The sequence below is a fragment of the Oryza sativa genome, chromosome 6 (assembly GCF_034140825.1).
Source record: "Oryza sativa Japonica Group chromosome 6, ASM3414082v1".
NCBI classification, from domain to species: domain Eukaryota; kingdom Viridiplantae; phylum Streptophyta; class Magnoliopsida; order Poales; family Poaceae; genus Oryza; species Oryza sativa.
This window is the reverse complement of record NC_089040.1, coordinates 30,485,686-30,510,028: the sequence shown is the minus strand read 5'-3', so window position 1 is coordinate 30,510,028 and position 24,343 is coordinate 30,485,686. Positions and strand designations below refer to the sequence as shown.

Sequence of the window (24,343 nt, the reverse complement as noted above, 5' to 3'; positions counted from 1 at the left end):
CTAAAATGTAGCCACATTTAGTTAAAAATCCGACTATATTTTTAGAACGGAAGGGAGTACACTATATTATATATTAATTAAAGGCTTCGACAAGACCAAACACGACCTGTTTAATGCTGCAGACCCCCATCCAAAGAATTTTATAACGGCATTGTGGATGCCCTTAATCTATAAAGGAGGCTCCAGTCCAACAGATAGAGGGTTCTAACTCTTAGCAGCTAGCACTCTTGCAAGATTCTCATCTCATTGTAACTCATTCTCAATCGCTCATAGTCCATATACAGAAGTAGGTAGTATTACATATCTATGTAGCATGAACATGTATAATTCCTCGTGTTCATTACTCTGGGATTGGGACCTGGACTCAAATTGCCAAATCTCCAAGGGAGAGTATATACACTTCCCCGCTAGAGAAGTTTCACACTATGATAAATGTAATTGCATTCTCTATTTGGTTAGCAAATAATAATAGGGAGTAGTCTAGAACCAACTAATATACATCTTCACATGTCCCAGTCGTGACAAACTTTGGAGGCATCTATCTAGACGGGTATATGAGCCTTTTCCCTCTTTTATAAAAGTGAAAAAGTTTGTTTGCAAATGCACTAATAACCATCTACTAGCTAGCACTAGTCGGGACGGGTTGATATACAGAGAAGGCATATAGTAGCTTGGTAGCCGACATGATCATCCAGGTCCGAGAAAATGATAAAAAGGATAAGCTGCTTTAGTTTGCTGCACGAGCTAAGGAGAGCTAGCTAGCACTCGGCGGCCACACAAGCCACATCTATCCATGAAATGACAGCACCAAGCTAGCCATGTGTGATATGTGCGCATCTTACTAATTTGGTAAGGTGTGATTGACTGAGATTGCCGTATACTCCCTCCGTCACATTTTTTAATTGAAGTTGTGGGTTTATATATCTAATGTTTGACCATTCAATTTATTTAAAAATTTTATAAAAAATTATAAAAATAAGTCACACATAAACTACTATTCATGTTTTCTTATCTAATAATGATAAATATAATAATTATAAATTTTTTTAAATAAGACGAACGGTTAAATGTTAGACATGGAAACTCCCAATTGCACTTAAAATGGGATGAAGGGAGTAGATATGTGTGCTAATTTCCATAATTAAGACAAGTGATGATTAAATTAACTTTGTTTTGACTCTGGATGCATACTATATATGCTACAACAGATTTTTTTAATTAGAAAATGATAAACATAATTGGGAGTTACTTTGTGCACTACTCTGGTCCAAAACAAAAATCTGTCTTTAGGTTTTCTAGCAGAAATTAATGTTAAGAGAAAAGTATTGGCAATCTATATTCTATGATGCTGTGTTTGGGAGAAGGAGAAAGGAGGAGAATGGGAAGATACGCAAAACGAGGTGAGCTATTAGGGTATGATTAATTGAGTATTAACTATTTAAAACTTCAAAAATTAATGGATTAATATGATTTTTTAAAGAAACTTTCCATAGAAAATTTTTGCAAAAAACACATCGTTTTAGCAGTTCGGGAAGCGTGCGCGTGGATAACGAGGGCAATGTCCTCTTTCTCACAATCCCTCAAACGCATAAGTTTGTTCTAATTCAACGATTTCTATTGACACTGTTCACTTCTATAATATATATACCGGAGACTATCAATTGTCCTATAATATGTCATCCGACTAGTATTTTTTTTTAATTTTTTTATCCAAAATACCTTAAAGAAATACAAGATTAACAATCGATTGATTTATACCCTTAGAAGTTTCAATTTTTTTATGTAACATCCTTACATAACATAGATATTTGTATATAAGTTTTAAGTTTTTTTGGGGAGTTTTTATCCTTTTAAAAGTTTTTGGGGTATATGAGAGCGAAATTGCTCACACAAAATATAATAGCACAAAAATATTATGTGCAGCATATGAAAGATTATTTGCATTAGAAAGAGCACGGCAAAAAAAAATTCTATATAGCATATAACAGATAAATTATATTAAAAAAATAAAATGCATAAATCTTCAAATTTATACATAAACTTTCGTATATATTGTGTAATATAAAAAAAGACTAAAAAATCATAACTTTTTCTAATCTTTGGATAGGATAAATCAATTATGAAACTTGTATGCCTATATAAGAGTATTTTAGAGCAAATGTAAATGCTGGAATTGTTTATATTTTAGGACTGATAAATGGAGTAATTAACAAAAATTAACTGACCCAGAGGCACAAGACAAGTGCTTAACATTTTTCTCATTTGTGAAAAACATACATGCTATTTGTTAATTCCACACCGGCCTAACTATTTCTTTTCCAGTATGCAACCCTTGGTAGTTGCATGCATATACAGCAGCTTCGATATGATCAGCTGCTTGCATGATTATATGCATACGCGCATGCACGCTTGCATTGTGCAATATCATTACATCCGTACGTAGATGAAGCACGTCATGGAGAAAAATATATAAGCTTATTTATACAGTCAAACTAATCATGCTCTACCTCTAGATCATTATTAGCTAGGTCAAGTCCATCACTAAATAGTAATTAATTATTAATAAAAGCTAAGCTAAATTACATATACTAGCTGCTTGCATGTTGTATATGTGTTTTGCACGCATCAAATTGTTAATGGTTATACTGATCATTAGCTAGCTTTAGGACGCAAATTAAACTAAGATAGTTAGGATACTTAGCTACGTAGCTGGTGGACACAACTACCGTACAGAGTGGCCCTTGCAACTGCAAATGCAATCACTGTCCTGGCTAGCTAAGCAAATCAGAAGGGTTGTTCACTAAGCTAATCCCCTACGTGCTGCTTTTCAATCTTTCATACAGGGAAAAAAGACAGCTAGCATATATGTACAGAAAAGGACAGAATTTTTAATATAGTGGCATGTGTATGATTAATTTTACTTAATTACAGTAGTACTGTGTGTCCTTCCCTTAGTACCACTACTCCATTCGTTACAAAATATAAGGATTTCTATGTGTTTTCAAAACATATCTAGACAAAAAGATATACATATACATTTTTAAAAGATGTGCAGAAATTATTTTGTAGTAGATGTAGTAATATCTCTACTATTATAAAAATTGAATATGTTTTTTCGGTATTTTGGTACATTATTCGTGTATGAGTCGGTTATTTAAGTTCGTTTGCTTTTGAAAATACTATCCGTATTTGATCTGTTTAAAAAAACTCGCATGCTAACTTGAGACGATCGGACTTCTAACTACAGCTCATGATTTTCTAAAAATATATATATCCAAGCGAACTCTCACAGTAAATTTTATCGTAACTAAACCATATAACAATAATAAGATTAAAATAGAGTTCACCCGTTGCAACGCACGGGTATTTTTTTCTAGTTTAGAATAAAATTTAGAAAACTGTAATTACTTGGATAAAACTTCACTTTACTATAATTTTAACTTTGTAGTACACCACAAGATTATAACAATAACAAACGATTTTGTCAGAAATTAAACTGTAACTTTATCTCATATGTGTGTATGATATGTGAATCTAATATAAAACGGTATGAGCATTGCAAATATATATATGACAGGTGGACCCAACATCGTAAGACACTCTCTGTTAATATTTTAGTACACGGTTGTTGCATCAGCAAGGGCCAAAGGGCACCTCCTGAACCACACAAATGCTAGAGTTTTTTTACCCACGCCATCCATACATGAGCACACGTGAAATATATGCACGGTAGGAATTTCTCTAATGTATGTTTGTAACAATTTTAGAGATAAATTTAAGTTCAATAAATTTTACAAAGAAATACGTGAACCGTAGGCATAAATGAATAACCATGTCTCTATCCTTTGGAGCGACTAAAATTGCACCGAAATTCTTCGGCGAAGAAAGTGAAACTAAAGGCATATATTTCCTCCTCTGTTACTTTATTTTTTTAAAGTCCCTTTCATTTATAAAAAATAAGTTTATTTTTAAAGTAATCATTGCATTATAGGTTGTGAAAGTAGTGAATAATTATATTGGAAATAGATAAAAGCGAGGAATAGTTACATACTTAATTTAATAAAGTAGGAATATTTTATTTTTTTTAATTTTGTATTGGAATACGTGATATATGCGAAAAATAAGATTTATTTTGAGACGGATGAAGAGTGATAAAGGTGAGGACACCCAGAATGCAAAAGCAAACATTGCATTTTTCCATCAACAGCGACGCAAAACGGCACGAGGGCAAACGAAAGCATTGGAAATTGGAAAGGATCGGATCGGATCGGATCAGCCGCTGGGATTGCGAGACTTGTGTCCTCCTGTCCACTGGGTGATATTGATTCAAGTGACACCTGCGTCTTGTTCTGCCGCTGTCATCCTCTCGTCTGCTTTTGCCGACACACATGCTTAATTGGGCTGATTAATTAACCCCTCTCGTCTCTTTTGCCGACACCATATTAACCTCACGGCTAGCTTGTCATCCAACAAAGAACAACCTGTCAAGATTTTAAATCTCGACTATAGCAGTAACTATTTTCGAAGATATCTAATTGAGTAGTGTCTAGCTATTTGTTCTTATAAAAGCAAGTTTAATAGGAGAGCTTACTACCAGCTACTCTCTCCGTCCTAAAATAAGTGCAGTTTTATACTGTTCATGTTCAACGTTTAACCGTTTATCTTATTTGAAAATTTTTATGATTAGTATTTTTATTTTTATTAGATGATAAAATATGAATAGTATTTTATATGTGACTATTTTTATTATTATTTTTTATAATTATTTTTAAATAAGAAGAACGGTTAAACGTTAGACACGGATATCAACGGCTACATTTATTTTTGGGACGGAGGTAGTATTAGCTTATTTAAAAGCCAACATATATAATAGATTAGCTATTTGTCTTTATAGAGTACTCAATTTTATCTGCTATTAGTCACTATAATTTTATTTAGCCTGCTATGAGTTATTTGAGAGGACCTACCGTTAATATATATCTTAGTCCGTTATCTAAAAAACTTAAGTCATGAGAATTTCGAACCAATTCGGTATATATGTAGGAGAATTAATTGATCCTGCCTGCTAATAATGTCTAATAGTAGCTAGTACGAAACAGTGATGATCAGATATATATATATATATATATATATATATATATGTATATATATATATATATATATATGTATATATATATATATATATATATATATATGTATATATATGTATATATATATATATATGTATATATATATGTATATATGTATATATATGTATATATATATATATATATATATATATATATATATATGTATATATATATATATGTATATATATGTATATATATATATATATATGTATATACATATATATTTATATATATATATATATATATATATGTATATGTATATATGTATATATATATATATGTATATATGTATATGTATATGTATATATGTATATATATATACATATATATACATATGTATATATATATATATATATATATATATATATATATATATATATATATATATATATATATATATATATATATATATATATATATATATATATATATATATATATATATATATATATATATATATATATATATATATATATATATATATATATATATATATATATATATATATCTGATAATATACAGCAGCATATCGCTCTTTGTCAAAGACAGATCGCGCAACATGTGCTTTTAATCCGGTATATTAGCTGAGAGCATTCAGCATTTCGATCTCTTTTCTCAAGTGGTGTCATCTCATGCTGGCCACTGCAATAATTCACTTAAAATAACTGAAATGGTTGTTTTTATGCTTATCAATCTCAATTAGAAATGGGTCATGGTCATGGATTATTTGTTCAATCTCCTTTATTCGGAAAAAAGTGTATTCATCCTCGAGAGGATATCTTCTCATTTATTTACATGTTACTTGAATAGCTATTAATTTTCTTTTAAAAAATAACAAGATAAATTTGTATAAGATATATATCACTATGCAAACATGTAAGTGACTTCTATAGAAAACAAATATATATAACTCCCTGTAAGTGACTCATAGCTACTCCCTCTATTTCATATTATAAATCGTTTGACCTTCTTTTAGTCAAAGTTCTTTATACTTGATCAAATTTATAGAAAAAATAGCAAAATCTACAACACCAAATTAGTTTCATTAAATTCAGTATTAAATATTAAATATATTTTGATAATACATTTATTTTATATTTAAATGTTACTATATTTTTCTATAAATTTGAATAAACTTAAAGATGTTTGACTAAGAAAAATAGTTAAACGACTTATAATATGAAACGGAGGGAGTACTATTTTAATTCCAACTCTCAAATGCATGCTACAGTACTACTTAATTAACCCAATCCACAGTTAAAGACGGCGAGAAAAATATCGATCGGATGTGCAAATTTGGGTATGAAGATTACGCATCCACGACATAGGTAGGCGACGTGATTCGATCACCGATTCCGGCACGTACGAACAGTTGCGAGTGACGCCTAGTGCATCACGCATTCGCTATCGCCAGATGGATGTGATTTCTCTGCGCTACGGTGTTTTGCACCAAGAGATCAGTGGTAAGATTCTGGCAAGATTTGTTGGAAAGCTCCCACTTTGTCCATCCGAATTGGCTGACATTGAGGTGATTTGGGCCTAACCTTTTTCTGCTAGATACTTGGGGGTTTATGCTCCAGGGAGTTGATACCAACATGTAGTGTCAAGATGCACTTGATAGTGCAGTGTTAAGGGATATATGGTTTTAACCCCGTGATCCTGTGTTCAATCTCTAACACGCTCACAATTTCTTCTTAAAAAATGTTTGGAGGGACGTCTTTTCGTCTAAATCTGGTTTTTCCAACATGTCGTGTCCATTTTAATTTTCTTTTCTGCCCCACTTCTTCCTTGTGGAAAATTCTCAAGCTAGGAGTGAACTGAACTTGTGCCTTAGCTATGGGGAATCCAGTTAATTTTATGGCCCTCACAACTTCCATTTTAATTTTCCTTTCTGCCCCACTTCTTCCATGTGGAAAATTCTCCAGCTAGTACTGAACTGAATTTGTGCCTTAAGAGCAAGTTTAATTGTGTAACCAACTACTAGCTCCAATTCATCTATAGCCAATCTAATAGCTCATTCATATAATAGTTACATACTACAATATTAATATCTGGTCCCACCTGTCATACACACTGTTTTGGAGTCCGTGCTACAGCTGGCTATAAATCTATAGCCCGCTGCCCTTCTCTCTCCTTATTTATCTTCTTAAAATATGTTTATAGCTGGCTTATAGCCTGCTATTGTAACTGCTCTAATTAGCTATGGGGAATCCGGTTTAATTTGATGGCCTCACAACTTACAAATGTGCTTTAGTTTTGGTGAAATTAATTTTAGGTTGAGGTAGCTAGCCAATTAATGTCGTCGTTGATTTGGTCAGAGATACATGACTGATTAAACCATGGTTGTTCTGGCGTAGACGCTGGGCTAACTGATCTGTGATCGTCCTTTTAGCTAGTTTCGTTCTTTTTTCTCCCTGTAGTAAATTTTGGCAGAATAGCGAGGAAACGGCAAGTGTTTTGGGTTCATCCTCCGTCGCCTAATTAGCCGTAAATGCGAGCACTCGTATCAAATATTTAGAATTTAAATCTGGATGGGTTAGTTCCACTAAAAGAAACCTAACCAGTTGAGACACTTTCACTTCACATCTAATTATTGATGTGATATAGTAGTTAGCATGATACAATTCAGTTTGGATTAGATGTGACCCAGGAAGCACAACGTCATGCCACTGCTTCGACCAACCAGTATTTTTATTAAAGCTATGTTAGATAAGCCATGGAAAGAAAAACAAACGAAACAAACAAAAATAATTTATGTTCAAAACAAAGCTAATACTGAAAAATGACTGGTAAAAAGGAACTAAAAAATTAAATTCAAACAAAAGATATAGAAGTTAAATTTTTTTTATTGGGCCGATAAACTAATGAACAGAGGAGACGAGGGGAGATATTACATTCCTGTTGCTTTTTTGTTTGTAAAAATAATTCCCTCTCTGTCAATAGCTTGGTATGGTAGCGTCACACAAGACAACAACCTCACCTGGGCCGGTTGACATGTTTGGCAGGCTCAGCTCGGCTCATCGGAGATGCGGCCCGATCTGTGTCAACAAGGCCTCTGCACACGCTGATGGGCCAGGCCGAACAAACTACTCCCTCCGTTTTAAAATATAAGACTTTCTATCATTACCCACATACACAGAGATATTAATGAATCTAAACACATACATGTGTCTAAATTCATTAACATCTAAATAAATGTAGACAATACTAAAAAGTCTTACATTGTGAAACGGACGAAGTAAGAAATAAGTTCGCTTTAGATCTCTCAATTTGTCGGCCAGATTGATTTTCGTCCCTAAACTGAAAACCAGATATAACCCGTCCGCCAACTTACAAAACCAGTGCAAACGATGTCCTAATGTGGTTTGGACGGTGGTTTTAGCTGATATGGCGCCTATGTGGCTAGTTTGACTTAGTCATCTTCTTACATGACGTTGACGTGGCATTAGAAGCTAGAATTAAAAATTTAAAAAGTAAAAACAAAATAGGTGGGTTCCACCTGGTACTCAAATAAAAAGCTAAAACAGTGGGACCCACATGTCAGTGGGTCAACCCCCTCTCATCCCTCTTCTCTCCCCCTTCCTCTGCTCGAGTGCTCCATCACCGCCCACTTTTGCCGGTGCCTGGATCGGCTCATCGCCATCGTCAAGACCCCCACGAGGAAGAGGAGATCGCGGATGCAGATTCTGCCCACCGGCGCGATGGGCTGCGGCTCTCGATGCGAGGCAGATAGGTGTCGCCGGCCGTCGTCCTCTCCTCGATTTGCAGCCACCAGATTTCGCGAATAGTAGTAGCATTTTTCTAATACGGCAAAATAATTGCATTGGCATGGATCCAATTGGGTTCTAACCCACAAACCAAAGTACCAAACCACTAACCTTTCAGAAGAATCCAGTATTTCACATTTTCACAGTTCCACACGAAAGCAACCCAACGAATTGGCTGTCACACGAAATCTACAATTGCAACGACTGTGCCCCAGAATGGAGCAATTAATCAATGAACGAACAATTGCAGTTGACAGGATGGCACAATGTTTTCAATCAACGGTCTTGATGAAACTCATTGACAGACCGAGTTGCACGACAAACTGAAAGCCAATCTCTTCATTTGGCAGCAATTGGTGACGAGGGGCGTCGTCGGATCTTCAGGTAGCCGAATTTGGCAGCGCCTGGGGATGATCCATCGAATAGGATTGGTAGGTAGCCAGTTGCTGCCTTGTACCTTTGCTGAATCTGCAAATGTCCAAGGCAAAGCATAAAGCTAATATCTCTCGCATGATACAAAAAGAAACTAGTGCAAGAGTGTAACACTTAATTCTGATGTTAGAGTTGTTTTCCAGACGTAACGTAGAACATCTCTTATTACTGATTATGATCGTAGAACTGGAATTCCGAACATACCTCGATGATCTCCTCACTGCTTTTGAGGCAGTTTTTCCCCATGACGCAAACTGAGCCTCCGGAACCTCCTCCGGTAATCTTAGCACCAAATAGACTAGGACTTTCACCTTTTGACATATTTCTGTGCTGCATTTCTTGTACCAGATTAACTAGCAGATCAGTCCCATCAGAACCAAGACCACATGCATTATAGCTGTAGTGGCACTGCCAACAGTATGGGATGAAAAACATGTCAGCAATATACAACAAATGTCATCAACTGTACGTTTAGATGGTCAATCTTATGGTCAAATAAGAGTACACGATACACAAAGTAGTGGAGATGCTCAAATTCACCTGGTACATAAGTTCTCCAAGGGCTGACAATTGCTCATCGGTATTAGCTGCTTCTAAGAGTGCTTTGAAGGTCTATATGCCACAAATTAAAACAAAGTTAATAATACAATCAACATTTTGTTGGACACGTTTCAGACCCCTTTTTCTAAGTAAAATGTTCTGTAATTTTGATGGTAAAAAGCACAGAGCATGTCAACAATATCACCGCAGCATGTTTCCAAAAAGAGTAAATTCAAACAACAAAAAGCTTCATAAGGGTTCCCACCATACAAATGTATTGCTGCCTCTCAGTTTCAGGAAAAGAAAAACAACTGCATCAAAAGCAAATAGTCCAAATGGAGAGATCTAACCTCAACTCGAAAGTTCTCATATATGGGATGCCTAGTAGGAGCCTTCACATTGTAAGATCTTTTAGGGTCAATTGCTGTTACTGTATCATCGTGATCTCCATATTTCTTCAAAAATGCATCTCCAGTAATGACCTCTGGAATATCTTTTGCATAAATAGCTTCATATCTGAAATTGAGATGTAACTGTAAGATATCATTATCCGCGCAATACCTGAAACGATGTGTGTTTTGGTGAACACTATGATAAGAGTGAACCTGTGAGGTGGTATGTTGCACAAATACTCCAGGGAAGCTTCGGATTTCAGTAGTTCTATGGCATTTTGTTTATAGTCATTAGATTGAACAGGAGCATCAGAAACTGAGGATTCTGAAGCTAAGTCGGATGCTGCACACTTGATCATTTTTCGTCCCATGTAAGTGCCTACCCTTACAGATCCGTAATCTCCCCCACCAACACTACCAATTCAAGCAATAGTAGAATACTGCAATTAGCTCCAATTCTTGCAATCACAAAAGTTCAGCCTTGATAAATTGATAACAAAAGGCCCGGTCTGGAAAATTTTCTACCTATGCCGTATCCCTGAGTCCAGACCCCAAAACCGCATATGATTAGGAATGGCAACCAATTCCTTCACTTCTGCAGGCTGCAGCAAAACTGCGATCAAACAAATACAGAAGCAACATTGTTTTTTTCACTGGGTTAAAGATTTGATCTACCTTGCAATGAATATTGAACGCTACTAACCTGGCAAACCATCGCAAGGAGTTTGTTAGCTTCTCCACAAGCAGATGTCATTTGGTCCATTACTCCACATGGAGCTCCGACAACATGATTCTCAACCTGAAAGACCATAGGCCCATAAACGTTAAGGACTTAATGAGTTGTATTTTACCACCAAACATTTCTTAAGACCATACCTTCTGACAAAGCAAAGCGAGGTCCCTTGGAGCAATGTTTAGACCTACATACCAGAGCAAAAAATACCAAGGATGCTATTTAGTACATGAAACAGTGTTTAGTTAAATATATTTCAGAATTACACAGAATTGGTTATAAGCCCTAAGTTAACTCATTGTCTACTCTATCCCGAAAAGAGAAAAAGAAAGTAGTGGAAAAGTAACTACTGTCAATTCTACAAACCATAGGCAGCTGCAATAGCAGCCATAGTTGCAACCTCCACTGATGCAGAAGAAGAAACACCTTTGCCTTCTGGCACATCAGACGAAACCTGAGTTTCAGTGCATAACAAAAGTAATCACTATTGGCCAAAATATCATTGTCGCATATGGGCAAAAAGAAAAAGGAGGAAATGTATGTCTGTGCATTTGTCATTCTACTTGAATCCCTAAAAGAGAGTTTAGAAAATAATTTCCCTAGACCAAAAAAAAAAAGGAAAATCACACATGCACAATAAGGGAAGACAAAAAAGTGAAGCTTAGGTGTACCAGAATGCTCATGCTGTCAGTGAACTTCACATCTAGCTCAGTCATCAACACTAGAATTGTTCCAGCGACATAAGCAGCCCATCTGAAACAGGATGGAGTTAACAAACATGTCAACACAGTTGAGCAGTTTAAGCTTCTGTGGGGAATAGAAGACATTTACTTCTGGGATGGGTTGCGACAAAAAAATTCTCTGGCTTTCTCGTAGGATATTGGTTTGTCGACATCCATTAAATCTGACAATTTCATATCAAAAGTTGGTGAACGGTTACTCAATTCAGACCCAAATGATACCTGTGAGAGAGTTTATTGGTAGTAAGCACCATATGAATTTCATAATTGAGATCTTTTTTCTCATGTAAGAATTAGCCAGGACAAGCATTTTCAGCATATAACTAATATGCAGTATCCACGTTCACTGAGGATTAATAAAAAAATATATTTGGATGATTGAGTAGAACATACTATTTGTACCACAGGTTCCATGCCTCCGTTCTCAAGCCGTCTTGCCTGTGTATTTTCCCATAGCTTCTGATTGCTTGGGTGGTTCCTCTGTACAGCAACATGACAGGCTTCCCGAAGGGGCAGCTAGTAATTGCACCAAAACTTTTAATTACAACTGACTAAAACAGAAGATGTATTGTTGTGATGCCATTAGATGGTTCATTTGCTAATACACCATCCACCAGTGCCAAGCAATGCTTTTGGATCAAACAAGGAGAATCACAAAAAATGGGACTTATACATCCCAATTATTAATTATTTAAAAGTCGGGGGGGGGGGGTCAAGGGAGAATAAAATCGCCTAACTTAAAGATCAAGTACAGAAATATGATTTTTCACCTGCAATTGAGCATACCTGCAAGACTAGACTTCCTGAATAGTCACCAATGCCACCCATGACATCTAAACGACCAGGTGCCCTTGCTATATACATTTCCTCCTGAAATGGAACCACGCAAAAAACAAATAAGGGATTATGATTACTCAGTCATTTATTAAGCATTTTGAATGACTTCCTTCAATTGTTAGAACAAAAGGTTAACAAGAATAATTGATTAATCAGTTATCAAAGCTCAGTTTCGATAAGAGTTGAGAAAAAGAAAGATCGGTTAAAGAAACAATTCAATGGCCAAAAAAAAGAGAGAGCTGTTTGGACATGTTCTGCACCATGTAATAGATATGGAAATTACATGATACAAATCGTGGTCAACAATGCCAATCACAAAAAGGATCTGCAAACTGTATTATCTTAAATGTTTCCCTTGAATTATATTTCGTAAGAAAGCATGAAACTAACATATGGTGAATTGACATGTGAAACTCACAAGGACCATGTATACTACATCAAAATGAGATACGATTTACTTTGATCAAACTAATATAGTAGCTTAGTGAAACTTAAAATGAAACATCACAGGATCATTGTTGATATATTTTGTGCATTTAGGAAGTTATTAGCTTATTATCTGATTGTACATTGTTGCACCTTTATGCACTCTTGCAACAGCTACACTCTAGACATGCTACATGAACAGAAGAAGCAAAATTTGGTGCATGTGGTAGTATAGTTTAGCAGTAAAATGAATACAGGGAATTCCAAGTACCTCCCAGTCAAAGAGCACAGATGCAGCAATTCTCTCTTGAGGTTGCTTCCCATTACTCTTTAACTCACTTTGATTAAATTCAGATAAGCTCTTCAAAAAGGACATGGTGTCTGGTAATCCTTGCAGATCCCCATGAAGTATCTCAAAGTCTTCAAAACATCTACCAGAGTTAAACTTGTTATGTCAGTAACGAAGTCTATTGTTCAACAACTACCCAAATATGAAAAGAGAGGGCATTTAACTCACGATTCGGTGCTTTCTTTTGTTTTAATATTTTCTGAGATTGGACAGGCACCAACTTCTGTCTCGGAAAGAGAATACCAGTCAGGAATCGCTACATCTCTCCCTGGAGCCCTTTGTAATTGATACCCTAACACTATGGCGTCTTGCAATCGTCTTGCTCCATTGAACTATAATTACAAATAGGATATGTTGATTGGCTCAGATGATTGTACAACAGGGTTTCCAAAACAGATCTAATTTTTTTGACAATTTAAAAGAAGGAAACAGAAGTTCCCAGTTCAATGAATGCTGGTTTTACATAGCATGGAGCATAGAAAGTTTCAAAAGAAGCTTACTGTCCTCTAACCTCCCTGAGAAAAGTTTTCCACATGAAGTGTAAAAACTAAAGAGCTCAGGATGAAAACAGGCATATGAGCAAAAAGGTAGACATGGAAATCCAACCCTGTTGTAACTCACTTTGTCAGAAATACACTTCTTCCCAACAGCAGTGTCCTCGAGGATTCGTGCAGCCACCTGAATGGACAAGCATTAGTTTATCATTACAAATAATACTTATACGGAATACAATCGATTTAGTGACTATGCATCTATCCTTCTCATTTTGGTCTAGATAAATGAGTATTGCTTTTATCTTATCACATCTGATTCTGAACAAAAAAACAAAATAAAATGTTGTTGCATTAACCACATAAATATTGTGAATTTTGGCCAGTTTGCATGAAATTATGCAATAACCTGGGAAATCAGTTGCAAAATTACCTCACCACCATTTGTTGGACCATCATAGCATGGTTGAAGTGTGAGAGCACGGAGTAGATAAGGTTTCCAGTGCCCATGAAGGAAGTCCCTTCTGGTCATTTCAATACTGCTCTGGTAGTGCTGAAATAGAATGGGACATGGCGGCATTTTTAGCATAGCTGTACATAAGTTATTCCTAGCATAACTTGATGATTAGAAATGATTCAACCTCAAGTAAATTCCGCAAAAATGGCTCTTCATTAAAATAATCTCTGCGGACAAAGATAAATGGCAGCTTGTAGGCCAAAGCCTCACTTGCAGTTCCATATCCAATTTTCCCTATAGGGTAGTGAGAGTAAGCAGTGCATAGCAAAATATAGAAAATATGGACTAGTATTAAAAAATGAATATATCATGTTTTACCAAGCATGCAGTCAGATGCTGCCATAGCATCAGGTGTGTAAGCATCTTTTGCAAGCTTAATGAAGTTTGGAGGAACCTCTTGAGAATCAGATGCACCGCAGACCTTTCATGAAGACAGTGCTAAGTTTTAGACAACCACACCGGGCAGATGCTTTACTTATTTAAAGGATAGAAATCCAGTATAAAAATCTATACCAAACAGATCCAGCCATCAGGCAGCCATTCTTGCTTCAGGTTCCATCCTGCTGGCTGGGGACAATAGTACATTAATAATTTCGTTTTATTTGTGATCATACTTCTTTAACTCAAATAAAAACATAGGAGCATTCAGTAATGAAGTCAAGATTGGGAGCTTTCAACAAAGCATATAATATGAAACATGCTGTTAAAACAGTACTACAGTGCAATCATGGTTTTTTTTTTCTGTTGCGGGAACATCACGCGATGATATATCTAGATACTAGCTAAAGGCAACATAGATTCAAAAAAAAAGCACAAGATTTATTTCAGGATAATTTAAAACACAGAGTTATATAAAACAATATCAAAGGGGGAAAACAGAAACATATCACCTAAGCTTATGAAATTTAACCATAGGGAACGCCCACCTGTCCCCCAAAATTAAAAACCACCACCTTCGCATTTTCTGCTATTCCAAGTTCCTTCCTCACCTAATAGATCAAAAAAGGGAACTGTAAATTAAGAAAGCAGAATGTTGTTCAAGCCCATGGAGCATCATTCATCAGTAGAATCACACAAACCTCTGATCTAGATTTGCGTAGCCCTCTTACCACAAGAGGCACATCAGTGACATCACGGAAAGCCGGCACTATGGATTTAAGGAAAACTCATTTTTTAAAAAAATTAAAACTGAGAAATGAAATACTGACAATTTTGTCCGTTCGAAATATGAACATTTTAAAGAAAGAATAGGAAAAACACAAATGAACATACTAGGGCAGTATCCAGGTAGTCGAAGTAAGATATCACAATGAGAATAATCCTCCGCTATCTGCAAAATATTGAGTAGATAGTTGGATATTGAGCAGGTAATCGTATCTGCACATGGAAAAGGGAGATTGCTAAAGGAGACAATAGTGCAGATAACCTAAAGGCCAGAATTTGACCACTCTCAACAGGAAAGGGTAATGAGCTGATGTGGGAAAAAAACAAACCTGCCAAACAATAGAACGGTGATGATCGCCAGATGCCACAATATATTCTGCATATATGTAGTCCCAACTGCAGATTGCACATATAGTGAAACAATAGCGTATTATCAGTGTTGCTTGATTCCGCAATGCTAAAGTATGCATCCTTATACTATGATATGCAATTCTATTTGGCATTCTAAAGTTTGGCAAGACATGGAACTGAACATGAGGTAGAGATAAGTTGTGATGTGCCAACTGATTCATTCAAAACAGATGAAGTAAAGCGGGGAAGAGACATAACCCCACCTAAAATTCCCAATGCAGACCGAGGGGATACCAACATCTGCAGCCACCCTGCAGGCCACAGGAACAACATCCGAGATCTGCAGGCCCCAAAAGCAACAACAGCACCCACATTCACTTCAGTCCAAGTAAATTTCACTCTTAACAAGTAACATCCCCCTCCTAAAAATAGCAAAATGCATCGCAATGAGACAAGAGCAATCCAGAAGTAGTAGTACCACTAGGTCTGCGTTGATGGAGGTGAGCCACTCCGCCTCGGTCCTCAAAATCGACTCGCGGGGCACCACGGCCGTCTCATGATACTGCATTCCACAGCAATTCAGGCAAAAATAGGTGGAAAATGAAGAGAGAAGCAGCAGCGTGGAAAGCGAGGAGGGCGTGGGTGAAAACCTTGAGGAGGGAGGCGAGGGGGTCGACGGTGAGGGCGTCGGTCTGGACGGCGCCGCAGTCGAGGATGGCCCTGCGGATGTGGAGGAGGCCCTGGGAGGACGGGGAGCGCGGCAGCTCGGCGGTGAAGACGAACTCCGGCACCGCCGTGGCCACGTGCACCTCGTGCCCCGCCGCGATCAGGTGCCGCACCACCTGCGATGGGAAGCGAACGCTACTGAACTGCTCCAGTGAACACGAAGCGCAGCAGCAGCAAACGGAGTACCTCGATGGCGCGGGTGGCGTGGCCGAAGCCGTGGCCGGTGAGGTAGAAGGCGAAGACGAGGCGGCGGTGCGGCGGCGGCGGCGCGTGGGCGGCGTCTCCGGCGGGTGGCATGGTGTGGTGGCGGAAGGGAAGGAAGCTTTTGGATCGGAAAGGGAAGAAAAATGGATGGGATCCCGTAGCGTTGGTGGTTGCGCCTTTTTGCTCTCGTTTTGGAGGGACGCTTGCTTCAACTGCCACCACTCCGACTATTCGCCTCTCATAACAGTCCACTCCCCCTGTCTCTCTCTATCTCTCTCCCCAATAATACGTACTCCCCGTTTTATTTTAAATTCAGTTATAGATTACTATGCTTAACATTTGATTGTCTATTTTATTTAAAAAATTTAAAAAAATAAGTCGTACATAAAGTACTATTCATATTTTATCATTCAATAATAATAATAATAATAATAATAATAATAATAATAATACCATATTAAACACAGAAACTAATAACTACACTTAACATGGGATGATGGAGTACCAATTTTTACATAAATTAATAAAGTACTAAAATAACTTGGGGCATAAAAAAAAGATATTCCCTTCATTTCACTATGTAGCAATTTAGGACGAGATTAGACCCAGACTTATCCTAGATTTATGAATCTAGACATACCTGTGATTAGATTCATGATATGGTATGTTTATATTCATAGTCGGATCCATAGTAGATTGGTATATATTGGGACGAGAGGAGTAATAGGTCGAGGGATAAAATAGGAAATAGTTAACATATGGGAAAATAAACTAGTACACAAATTAATAGATAAGAAATAAAAATATGTCTCGAGATTATAAAACCCCATATATCATGAAACAAATTAGAATGTCAAAATCACTTACCCTATATTATACTACCTCACCTCATCTCACCTCTCTTGTTCTTCTCTAATTTTTTTCCAACTACATGATTACATCCCTCTCACACTATTGTGTCTTTCGTTTTCTTAACAAGAGAAAAATATCTCACGACTGCTGACTATTATTACACATTCATTAATAATAAGAAAAGGACGCGACTACACCGAGAGTGCTAGCTGGATAGTACTAAAGAGAGACACACTTCTTTAAAAAAAAAAGCTACTAGTACACTCAATATCTATGTATTTTTTTTCTTTCTTAGAGAAGTTTCTCTTAAATTACTTATCCGATTTATAATCCGATTACACCGTTGTGTTCATTGCAATTAAATATTTACAACAAGATCTCACATAATTATATTTTGATGAAAAATTACAAATTACTTTTATGATATGTCTAAATTACTTTTAGATTTCATTAAGTTACTTTTTAAATTATAAAAGTAAATTCTGTAAGTCTAAAAGTAATTTATATATATATTATAGAAGTAACTTAGAACAAAACGAATGTAACTTTGGCATGTCATTTGAAGTAAATCCGTTGTAGAGATAAAAATATGACTCTATCTAGAAATTAAATTAATCAGCACAAATTATGGAATTAACTAAAAAGTCATATTTTATCCCTACAACGAATTTACTTCTAATGTCGTGACAAAGTTACTTCCGTTTTGTTTTAAGTTACTTTTAGAATATATGTAAATTACTTTTAGACTTTATTGAATTTACTTTTATATGTCTAAGAATTAATTTAGTCAAATCTAAATGTAACTTATATATATATATATATATATATATATATATATATATATATATATATATATATATATATATATATATATATATATATATATATATATATATATATATATATATATATATATATATATATATATATATATATATATATATATATATATATATATATATATATGATAAAAGTAACTTATGTATATAATAAAAGTAATTTACAAATATAAATATTTTTTCATCGTAACATAATCATGTAAGATCTTGTTGTGAAGATCTAATTATAACGAACACAATGGTGTAATCGGATTGTAGATCGGATAAGTAATTTGAGATGAAACTTTATTTGAATAGGAAAAATACACCCACGTGAACTTTATTTGAAAGGAAAAGACACCCACGTGGATGGACATCATGACGACGTGCACAGTTAGACAGCTCTGAGATGCGTCACGCTATAGAGCTAAACCGAGAGCGCTCTTGAAATAGATTTCGCGATAAAAAAATTATGTTTAACTCTCTGCATCTCAATCAAAAATAAAACAGAACAAAAATAACTATTTGGGCCCCCTTGCAGGCCTGATCTTTGAGGAATAAGTTCACTTTGGGTCTCTCTATTTGTCGCCCAGTCCAATTTTTCATCCCTTGACCGCAAAACCAGGTACGACCCGTCCCCCAACTTACGAAAACCGGGCAAACGAGGTCCCTCGGCGGTTTTGATAGCGGTTTTGGTTGACGTGGCGCCTACGTGGCTAATTTGACCCGGTTTTTATCTGACATGGCACTGACGTGACGCTTACGTGACAATTCGATATGGAAAAATAATAAAGACCGTGGGACCCATATGTCATCTTCACACACAAAATAATAAAAAATGGTGGGACCCACGTGGGTCCCACATGCCATATTCACCCCATCATCTTCTTCCTCCCTCTCCATCTGTCTCCTCTCCTCTCTCCAGCCTCTAGGCGCCATGACCCACGGGGTCACGGGGAGGTCCGGCGGTGGCGGCCGCCCACCCCGACGAGCTCCACCTACTCCCCCCACCGCGATCGGCGTTGCTGTTGGGATGGAAGGACGCAAGGGTGGGGAGCTCGGGTCGGCGTACAAGGTCACCATGCGCAACGGCGTCACCGTCGCCGTGAAGCGGATGCGCGACATGAATCGCGTCGAGTTCGAGGAGCACATCCAGATGCTCGGCGACCTCCGCCACCCCAACGTCCTCTCCCCCGTCGGCTACCATTACCGCAGGGGAGAAAAGCTCATCGTCTCCGAGTTCATGCCACGTGGCAGCCTCCTCTACGTCCTCCACGGTAATAATAATCACAGCAAATACTAGTAGTTCTTAATCAACTACTAATCTCGATTATAGTTTGCTAATTACGATGTGTTTGTTTGTTGGTTCAGGTGACCAGCGCCCGGACAGGGTGGTGCTGGATTGGCCGGCGAGGATGAGGATCGCCGTCGGCGTGGTGTGAGGCATGGCGTACCTCCACGAGAAGCTAGGGATCCCGGCGATGAGGCTGGTGAGCATGGACGGCGCCGACTTCGACGCCATCCACTCCTGCCGCCGTGGACGTCTCACACCACTCGCCGTCTGAGGTTTGCACCGCCTCCACATCGAGCTGCCCACCGGCGAGCTCGGCATCGAGGACGGCGTGCTCCTCAAGTGGAAGGCTGACTTCGGCGTACAAGGCCGCCATGCGCAACTTCCATCCCAACAGCAACGCCGATCGGGGGGGAGTAGGTGGAGCTCGTCGGGGCGGGAGGCTGTTGCGTCGCCGGCCGCCACCGCTGGACCTCCCCGTGACCCCGTGGGCCATGGCACCTGGAGGCTGGAGAGAGGAGGGGAGAGAGATGGAGAGAGGGGAGATGGAGAGGGAGGAGGAAGAAGATGAGGGGTGAGAATGACATGTGGGGCCCATGTGGGTCCCACCATTTTTAATTATTATTTTGTGTGAAAGTGACATGTGGGTCCCACGGACTTTATTATTATTTTGGATCGAAGTGTCAGATGAAGGCCGGGTCAAATTAGCCACGTAGGCGCCATATCAGCCAAAACCGCTATCAAAACCGCCGAGGGACCTTTTTTTTGTCCAGTTTTCGTATGTTGGGGGACAGATTGTACCCGGTTTCGTGGTCAAGGGACGAAAATCGGACTGGGCGACAAATAGAGGGACCCTAAGTGAACTTATTCCGATCTTTGAAGCCAACATAGCTAAAGATCGGCCCATGTCCAGAAGGCCCCTGTATTGCTGGGCGGCCTTCTCCCCACTAGATGGGCTCCCAAGTTTGTTGGGCCTCGTCTCCGAATCTATCACGAATTTGCGAGCCCACTACATAATTCTCTTAATATATTTCCGAATCCGAACTGTAGACGAGTCCTTTTTTTTTGTTAGGGTAAAAGGTCTTTTTATACGGATACCCTTCGTCCCAAAACAAAATCGAATCCCCACCTCTTCGCCGGCGCCGACGAAGGCCGCCGCGCCCCTCCTTCCGCCGGAGCCAACAGCTCGCAGTCCTCCTCCTCCACCACCGCGGAGTCCACCGCGCGCGATTCCTCGCTTCACACAGTGCAGGTATTCAGGTATGGAAGCCCTAGCTAGCCTGACTGGATCGTTGGCTCCATTTTATTTTATTTTTTTATTTTTGCTGCGTGTGCGTGGTGAACAAACAGTCGAATCAACCATGATCACGGGCGGGGTGTTCAGGGTGAACCACCAGTCCACCGCCACACCCCGCCCTGCGTGCCAGCGCTTTGTGATGTTTAGGTTCTTGGATGCAAGCACGTAGTGGAAGCAGTGTGCCATCGAGCACTCAAAAGTCACAAACTAGAGACACCCAAAGTCACACTAGGAAGAAATCTAGTAGTATGAGCGGTTCTGTTCAGGTTTCAGATGGCACGCTTGGCACTAGATGGGGGTGAGACACTTCTGCTAGTTTGGTATCTGGAAAAAGAAAAAGAAAAAAAAGTACATGTTCCTAATCCATCAGACTTGAATATATAGGGGTTTACTGCCATATCTTATGAACAATGAGCTGGTCTTCTAATCCATACACTTTGCTTCTTTGCAGGTGTTTTTGTGCCAGGTTGAGCCATGGAAACAAATGGTACAGAGAAGAATAACTGTTCCAAAGAGTTGATGGTACCCTTGGCCCTTTTCGCTGTGGAATTGAACAGCAAGAAGCGACTGCTGTTTGATGTTTCAAGCCGAAAGATCCATGGGGTAACCAGTACGGTGTTTCCAGATGCTTTCTGTGAATTTGAGAATGGTGGGTGGCTCCTAATGGCGCAGCACAAGCCGTTGTCCTTCCAAGATCAGATCGTGTTCCTTGTTCATCCTAGCACCGGCACGCACTTGGACCTACCGGTACTTCGTTCTCCTAATGAGGGGTTCTTTGTTTTCTATGTTGGTTCTCATGGAATGCCTCTAGTGGTTGCATTCATTGAGATCATGAGTGCTGTTCCAACTGCCCATATTGCCTGTCCTGGAGATGTGTACTGGAGCATCTATAAGCATATTAGTGATCCAGAAATGTCAGAAGCAATGTACAAGGTCCAGAGTGCTTTGATCGTTGATGTGGTGTTGCTGGGGAAACAGGCTGTGTGCGTCGATTTTCATGGGCAAATCTTGTCCTTCAGCATCACTGATATGATTTGGAGAACAGTGTCATCTTGTCCTGATTGGAGTAAACAAGATTCTCATTTTCTTGTTGCGTCCAATGAGCAAGTCGTGGCCATATTGCATCCTTGTAAAACAGGGAGTGCTTTCAAGTTCTTTAAGCTGGATCTACAAGCAATGGAGTGGTCACTGCTGGATGACAGGGAGTTGGATAATACCAGCTGGTTCCTTTGTAAGGGCCAATCGTACCATGTGAAGGAGGAAGGGAAGAGGAGAGTCTACTTATTTGGTCCAAATAAATGTGCCGGCTCAATCGTGAATGGAACTGAGGTGGCCACCTTCACTGGTTCATTAGGTCCTTCAACACTGAAGTCCATCACAAATATTTATGCATATGATTTAGTTGATGAGACTGTTGAGACAGTGATACCAGCATCAATCGTTACAGAAGTGCACCGTTGGATTCTCCCTAGTACATTCGCTACTTGAGCTAAATAGTGCCACATATTGGACATGTGGGCTTGAATTTGATTCTACTTTTACTTTTTGTTCTTATAGGTCTTGAATTTGTGCAATTCTCTGTAGGAAACATTATCATTTCTTTTGACATCTTATGGAGGCATACCATGTATATACATGTAAGCAGCTTTGTAATTGTACTGGTTACAGAATGATCAGTGGTGAATCTTTATGGTTTTTGTTCCTATTGCTATTTTGTAAACTCATTATTTGAGCATGGGTAATTACTGTTGTCTTTGTTTCTTCATCACCATCCCAAATCCTCTGCCTACATGGCTACATATAATTTCAATTACAAGTTATAACTGTGGGTCAATGTCTTTTGAGGCAAATATATCCTCTTTCAACTAGAGATTTGATATCTTACTCTCAACCTTGAACAGCAAATTTTCCAATCTGTCAACAAAATGGGGGAGCTTACATCTTGAATTTCCCCCGACTTTCAGCTCAAAAACTATACTCTCAACTTGAAGTTCACACTTTTCAAGTGAACACAAAAATCATAGCCAACCACCATCAATATTCAAATCTACATTTGTACCTCCCAAAAATCACATAAATGCCTTTACACTCTCATCATCAAAAGGTTTCCATGCATATACTTCAAAAAGTTTGGAAAGGAAGAGAGATGTTAAAAATTATCACGAGAAAGTATCCGAGTTTGGGGAAAACTGTGGCAACTGGTTCACTGACAAAGAATTATGTTGTCAGGAGGCAGAATAAAATTGAACATCCAACTGGCAACCGTTTTACTTTGTTCAAATATATTCTCTAAAGAAAACGAGCAGTATACATCATCCAGTATGTGAGAGTTACATTGCTCTGCATGTTTTGCAGAAGATCACAGTGTATCAACCTATAGAATGAAGCACAGATCATCCAGTATAGGACATATATGTACGGGACTAGAAGAGCACATATTCATCCAATCATGATAAGTGGTAGCCCAACAGGAAAAACAGCTTATTCCAAATGTTATCTCACAGTTGATTCATGCAGTATTGCGACAGCCGACAGGCACTGGCAGTGGATAAAGCGCAAAGAACATGGCCCAGGTTTATTGAACAGGCTGGCAAGAGTTGCCTCTACCTGTATTGATCAAAGGAATTCAGTGTCAGAATTTTATTGAGAACGATATCAGACAGTATATAGTAATTAGTTTCAAAGGTATCCGGACTTCCTCATATGGAAATGCATCAAAAAAATTTATCAACTCAATGAGAATAGAGAAGCATTTTATGATTATGGACATGAATCAACATCTGTAGTCCAGTTTAGCTTTCTGATAATTAACTAATTAAGAAAATTAAAGTACACTAGTACAGTATGTGCAGTCTCAATATAATTACTAACTCTTGGGTAGTTCCTATGGCTGCGATTGAAGCAAGGTCAACAAATACAACTAGAAGATACTCACAAGGTAGTTACTGGAGTTTTGCTAGGTTCGCCTCTTGGTACGCAGCATAGCCCAAACACTGCTACAGGTAGCGTGGCGAAGAAAGTGGCAGGGCTTTATAATTTCATTTTGATTGTTTTTCCAGCTGTACCTGCAGAGAAATATAAGCATTCAAATGTTATAAGTATATTTTATCCAATCAAAATATTTTGCATCAAGTAATCAGGCGGTGTTATACTTACATAGAGCAGTCGACATCCGGTATCATGTTTCCAGTGAATAACTTGCCATTATCCGCTTCGGATGATGGGAGTACAAAACCTCCTTGTCTTGAGACTGTAAATACGTCTTTCCCCTTCAACCTCTTTTCATC

General features: G+C 38.1%; 3 protein-coding genes across 6 annotated transcripts; 2 read left to right on the top strand and 1 right to left on the bottom strand.

The window, feature by feature from the left end:
* Positions 1 to 8,992: 8,992 nt before the first annotated feature.
* On the bottom strand, positions 8,993 to 16,947 carry LOC4341977 (L-arabinokinase). Of its 2 annotated transcripts, none has more exons than XM_015788437.3 (28): positions 16,781 to 16,947; positions 16,519 to 16,710; positions 16,347 to 16,430; positions 16,132 to 16,208; positions 15,847 to 15,913; positions 15,626 to 15,683; positions 15,433 to 15,518; positions 15,280 to 15,342; positions 14,867 to 14,920; positions 14,672 to 14,774; positions 14,478 to 14,587; positions 14,270 to 14,389; positions 13,967 to 14,023; positions 13,514 to 13,677; positions 13,268 to 13,427; positions 12,520 to 12,603; positions 12,127 to 12,249; positions 11,825 to 11,955; positions 11,665 to 11,746; positions 11,360 to 11,447; positions 11,137 to 11,180; positions 10,964 to 11,059; positions 10,786 to 10,862; positions 10,474 to 10,674; positions 10,219 to 10,384; positions 9,869 to 9,940; positions 9,533 to 9,736; positions 8,993 to 9,364 (listed from the first exon to the last, which is right to left on the bottom strand). In XM_015788437.3, exons 1-28 carry the CDS (start codon positions 16,889 to 16,891, stop codon positions 9,236 to 9,238), a joined length of 3,003 nt encoding a protein of 1,000 aa, XP_015643923.1. In that variant the 5' UTR covers positions 16,892 to 16,947; the 3' UTR covers positions 8,993 to 9,235. The 2 variants fall into 2 exon arrangements, with proteins under 2 accessions (XP_015643923.1, XP_015643924.1); XM_015788438.3 differs by having other exon boundaries at positions 15,433 to 15,500.
* A 1,839-nt stretch (positions 16,948 to 18,786) lies between these two features.
* On the top strand, positions 18,787 to 20,209 carry LOC136356921 (pollen receptor-like kinase 3). The gene is made up of 2 exons (XM_066311499.1): positions 18,787 to 19,745; positions 19,840 to 20,209. The coding sequence occupies exons 1-2, from the start codon at positions 19,307 to 19,309 to the stop codon at positions 19,908 to 19,910; spliced, it is 510 nt and encodes a 169-aa protein (XP_066167596.1). The 5' UTR covers positions 18,787 to 19,306; the 3' UTR covers positions 19,911 to 20,209.
* Positions 20,210 to 20,236: 27 nt separating this feature from the next.
* LOC4341976 (uncharacterized) lies at positions 20,237 to 22,761 on the top strand. 3 transcript variants are annotated; one of them, XM_015785993.3, is made up of 2 exons: positions 20,237 to 20,333; positions 21,508 to 22,761. In XM_015785993.3, exon 2 carries the CDS (start codon positions 21,531 to 21,533, stop codon positions 22,542 to 22,544), a length of 1,014 nt encoding a protein of 337 aa, XP_015641479.1. In that variant the 5' UTR covers positions 20,237 to 20,333; positions 21,508 to 21,530; the 3' UTR covers positions 22,545 to 22,761. The 3 variants fall into 3 exon arrangements, with proteins under 3 accessions (XP_015641479.1, XP_025882386.1, XP_025882385.1); XM_026026601.2 differs by lacking the exon at positions 20,237 to 20,333 and adding an exon at positions 20,830 to 21,011; XM_026026600.2 differs by lacking the exon at positions 20,237 to 20,333 and adding an exon at positions 20,830 to 21,019.
* Positions 22,762 to 24,343: the final 1,582 nt, after the last annotated feature.

Coding starts and splice junctions, on each gene's coding strand:
- LOC4341976 (XM_015785993.3), top strand. CDS start 21,531: ATGGAAACAAATGGTACAGAGAAGAATAACTGTTCCAAAGAGTTGATG.
- LOC136356921 (XM_066311499.1), top strand. CDS start 19,307: ATGGTGGGACCCACGTGGGTCCCACATGCCATATTCACCCCATCATCT. Junction 19,746..19,839: donor CCTCCTCTACGTCCTCCACG/GTAATAATAATC, acceptor TTGTTGGTTCAG/GTGACCAGCGCCCGGACAGG.
- LOC4341977 (XM_015788437.3), bottom strand. CDS start 16,891: ATGCCACCCGCCGGAGACGCCGCCCACGCGCCGCCGCCGCCGCACCGC. Junction 14,390..14,477: donor TTTTGCGGAATTTACTTGAG/GTTGAATCATTT, acceptor ATTCTATTTCAG/CACTACCAGAGCAGTATTGA. Junction 13,428..13,513: donor ACAAAAGAAAGCACCGAATC/GTGAGTTAAATG, acceptor TAACTCTGGTAG/ATGTTTTGAAGACTTTGAGA.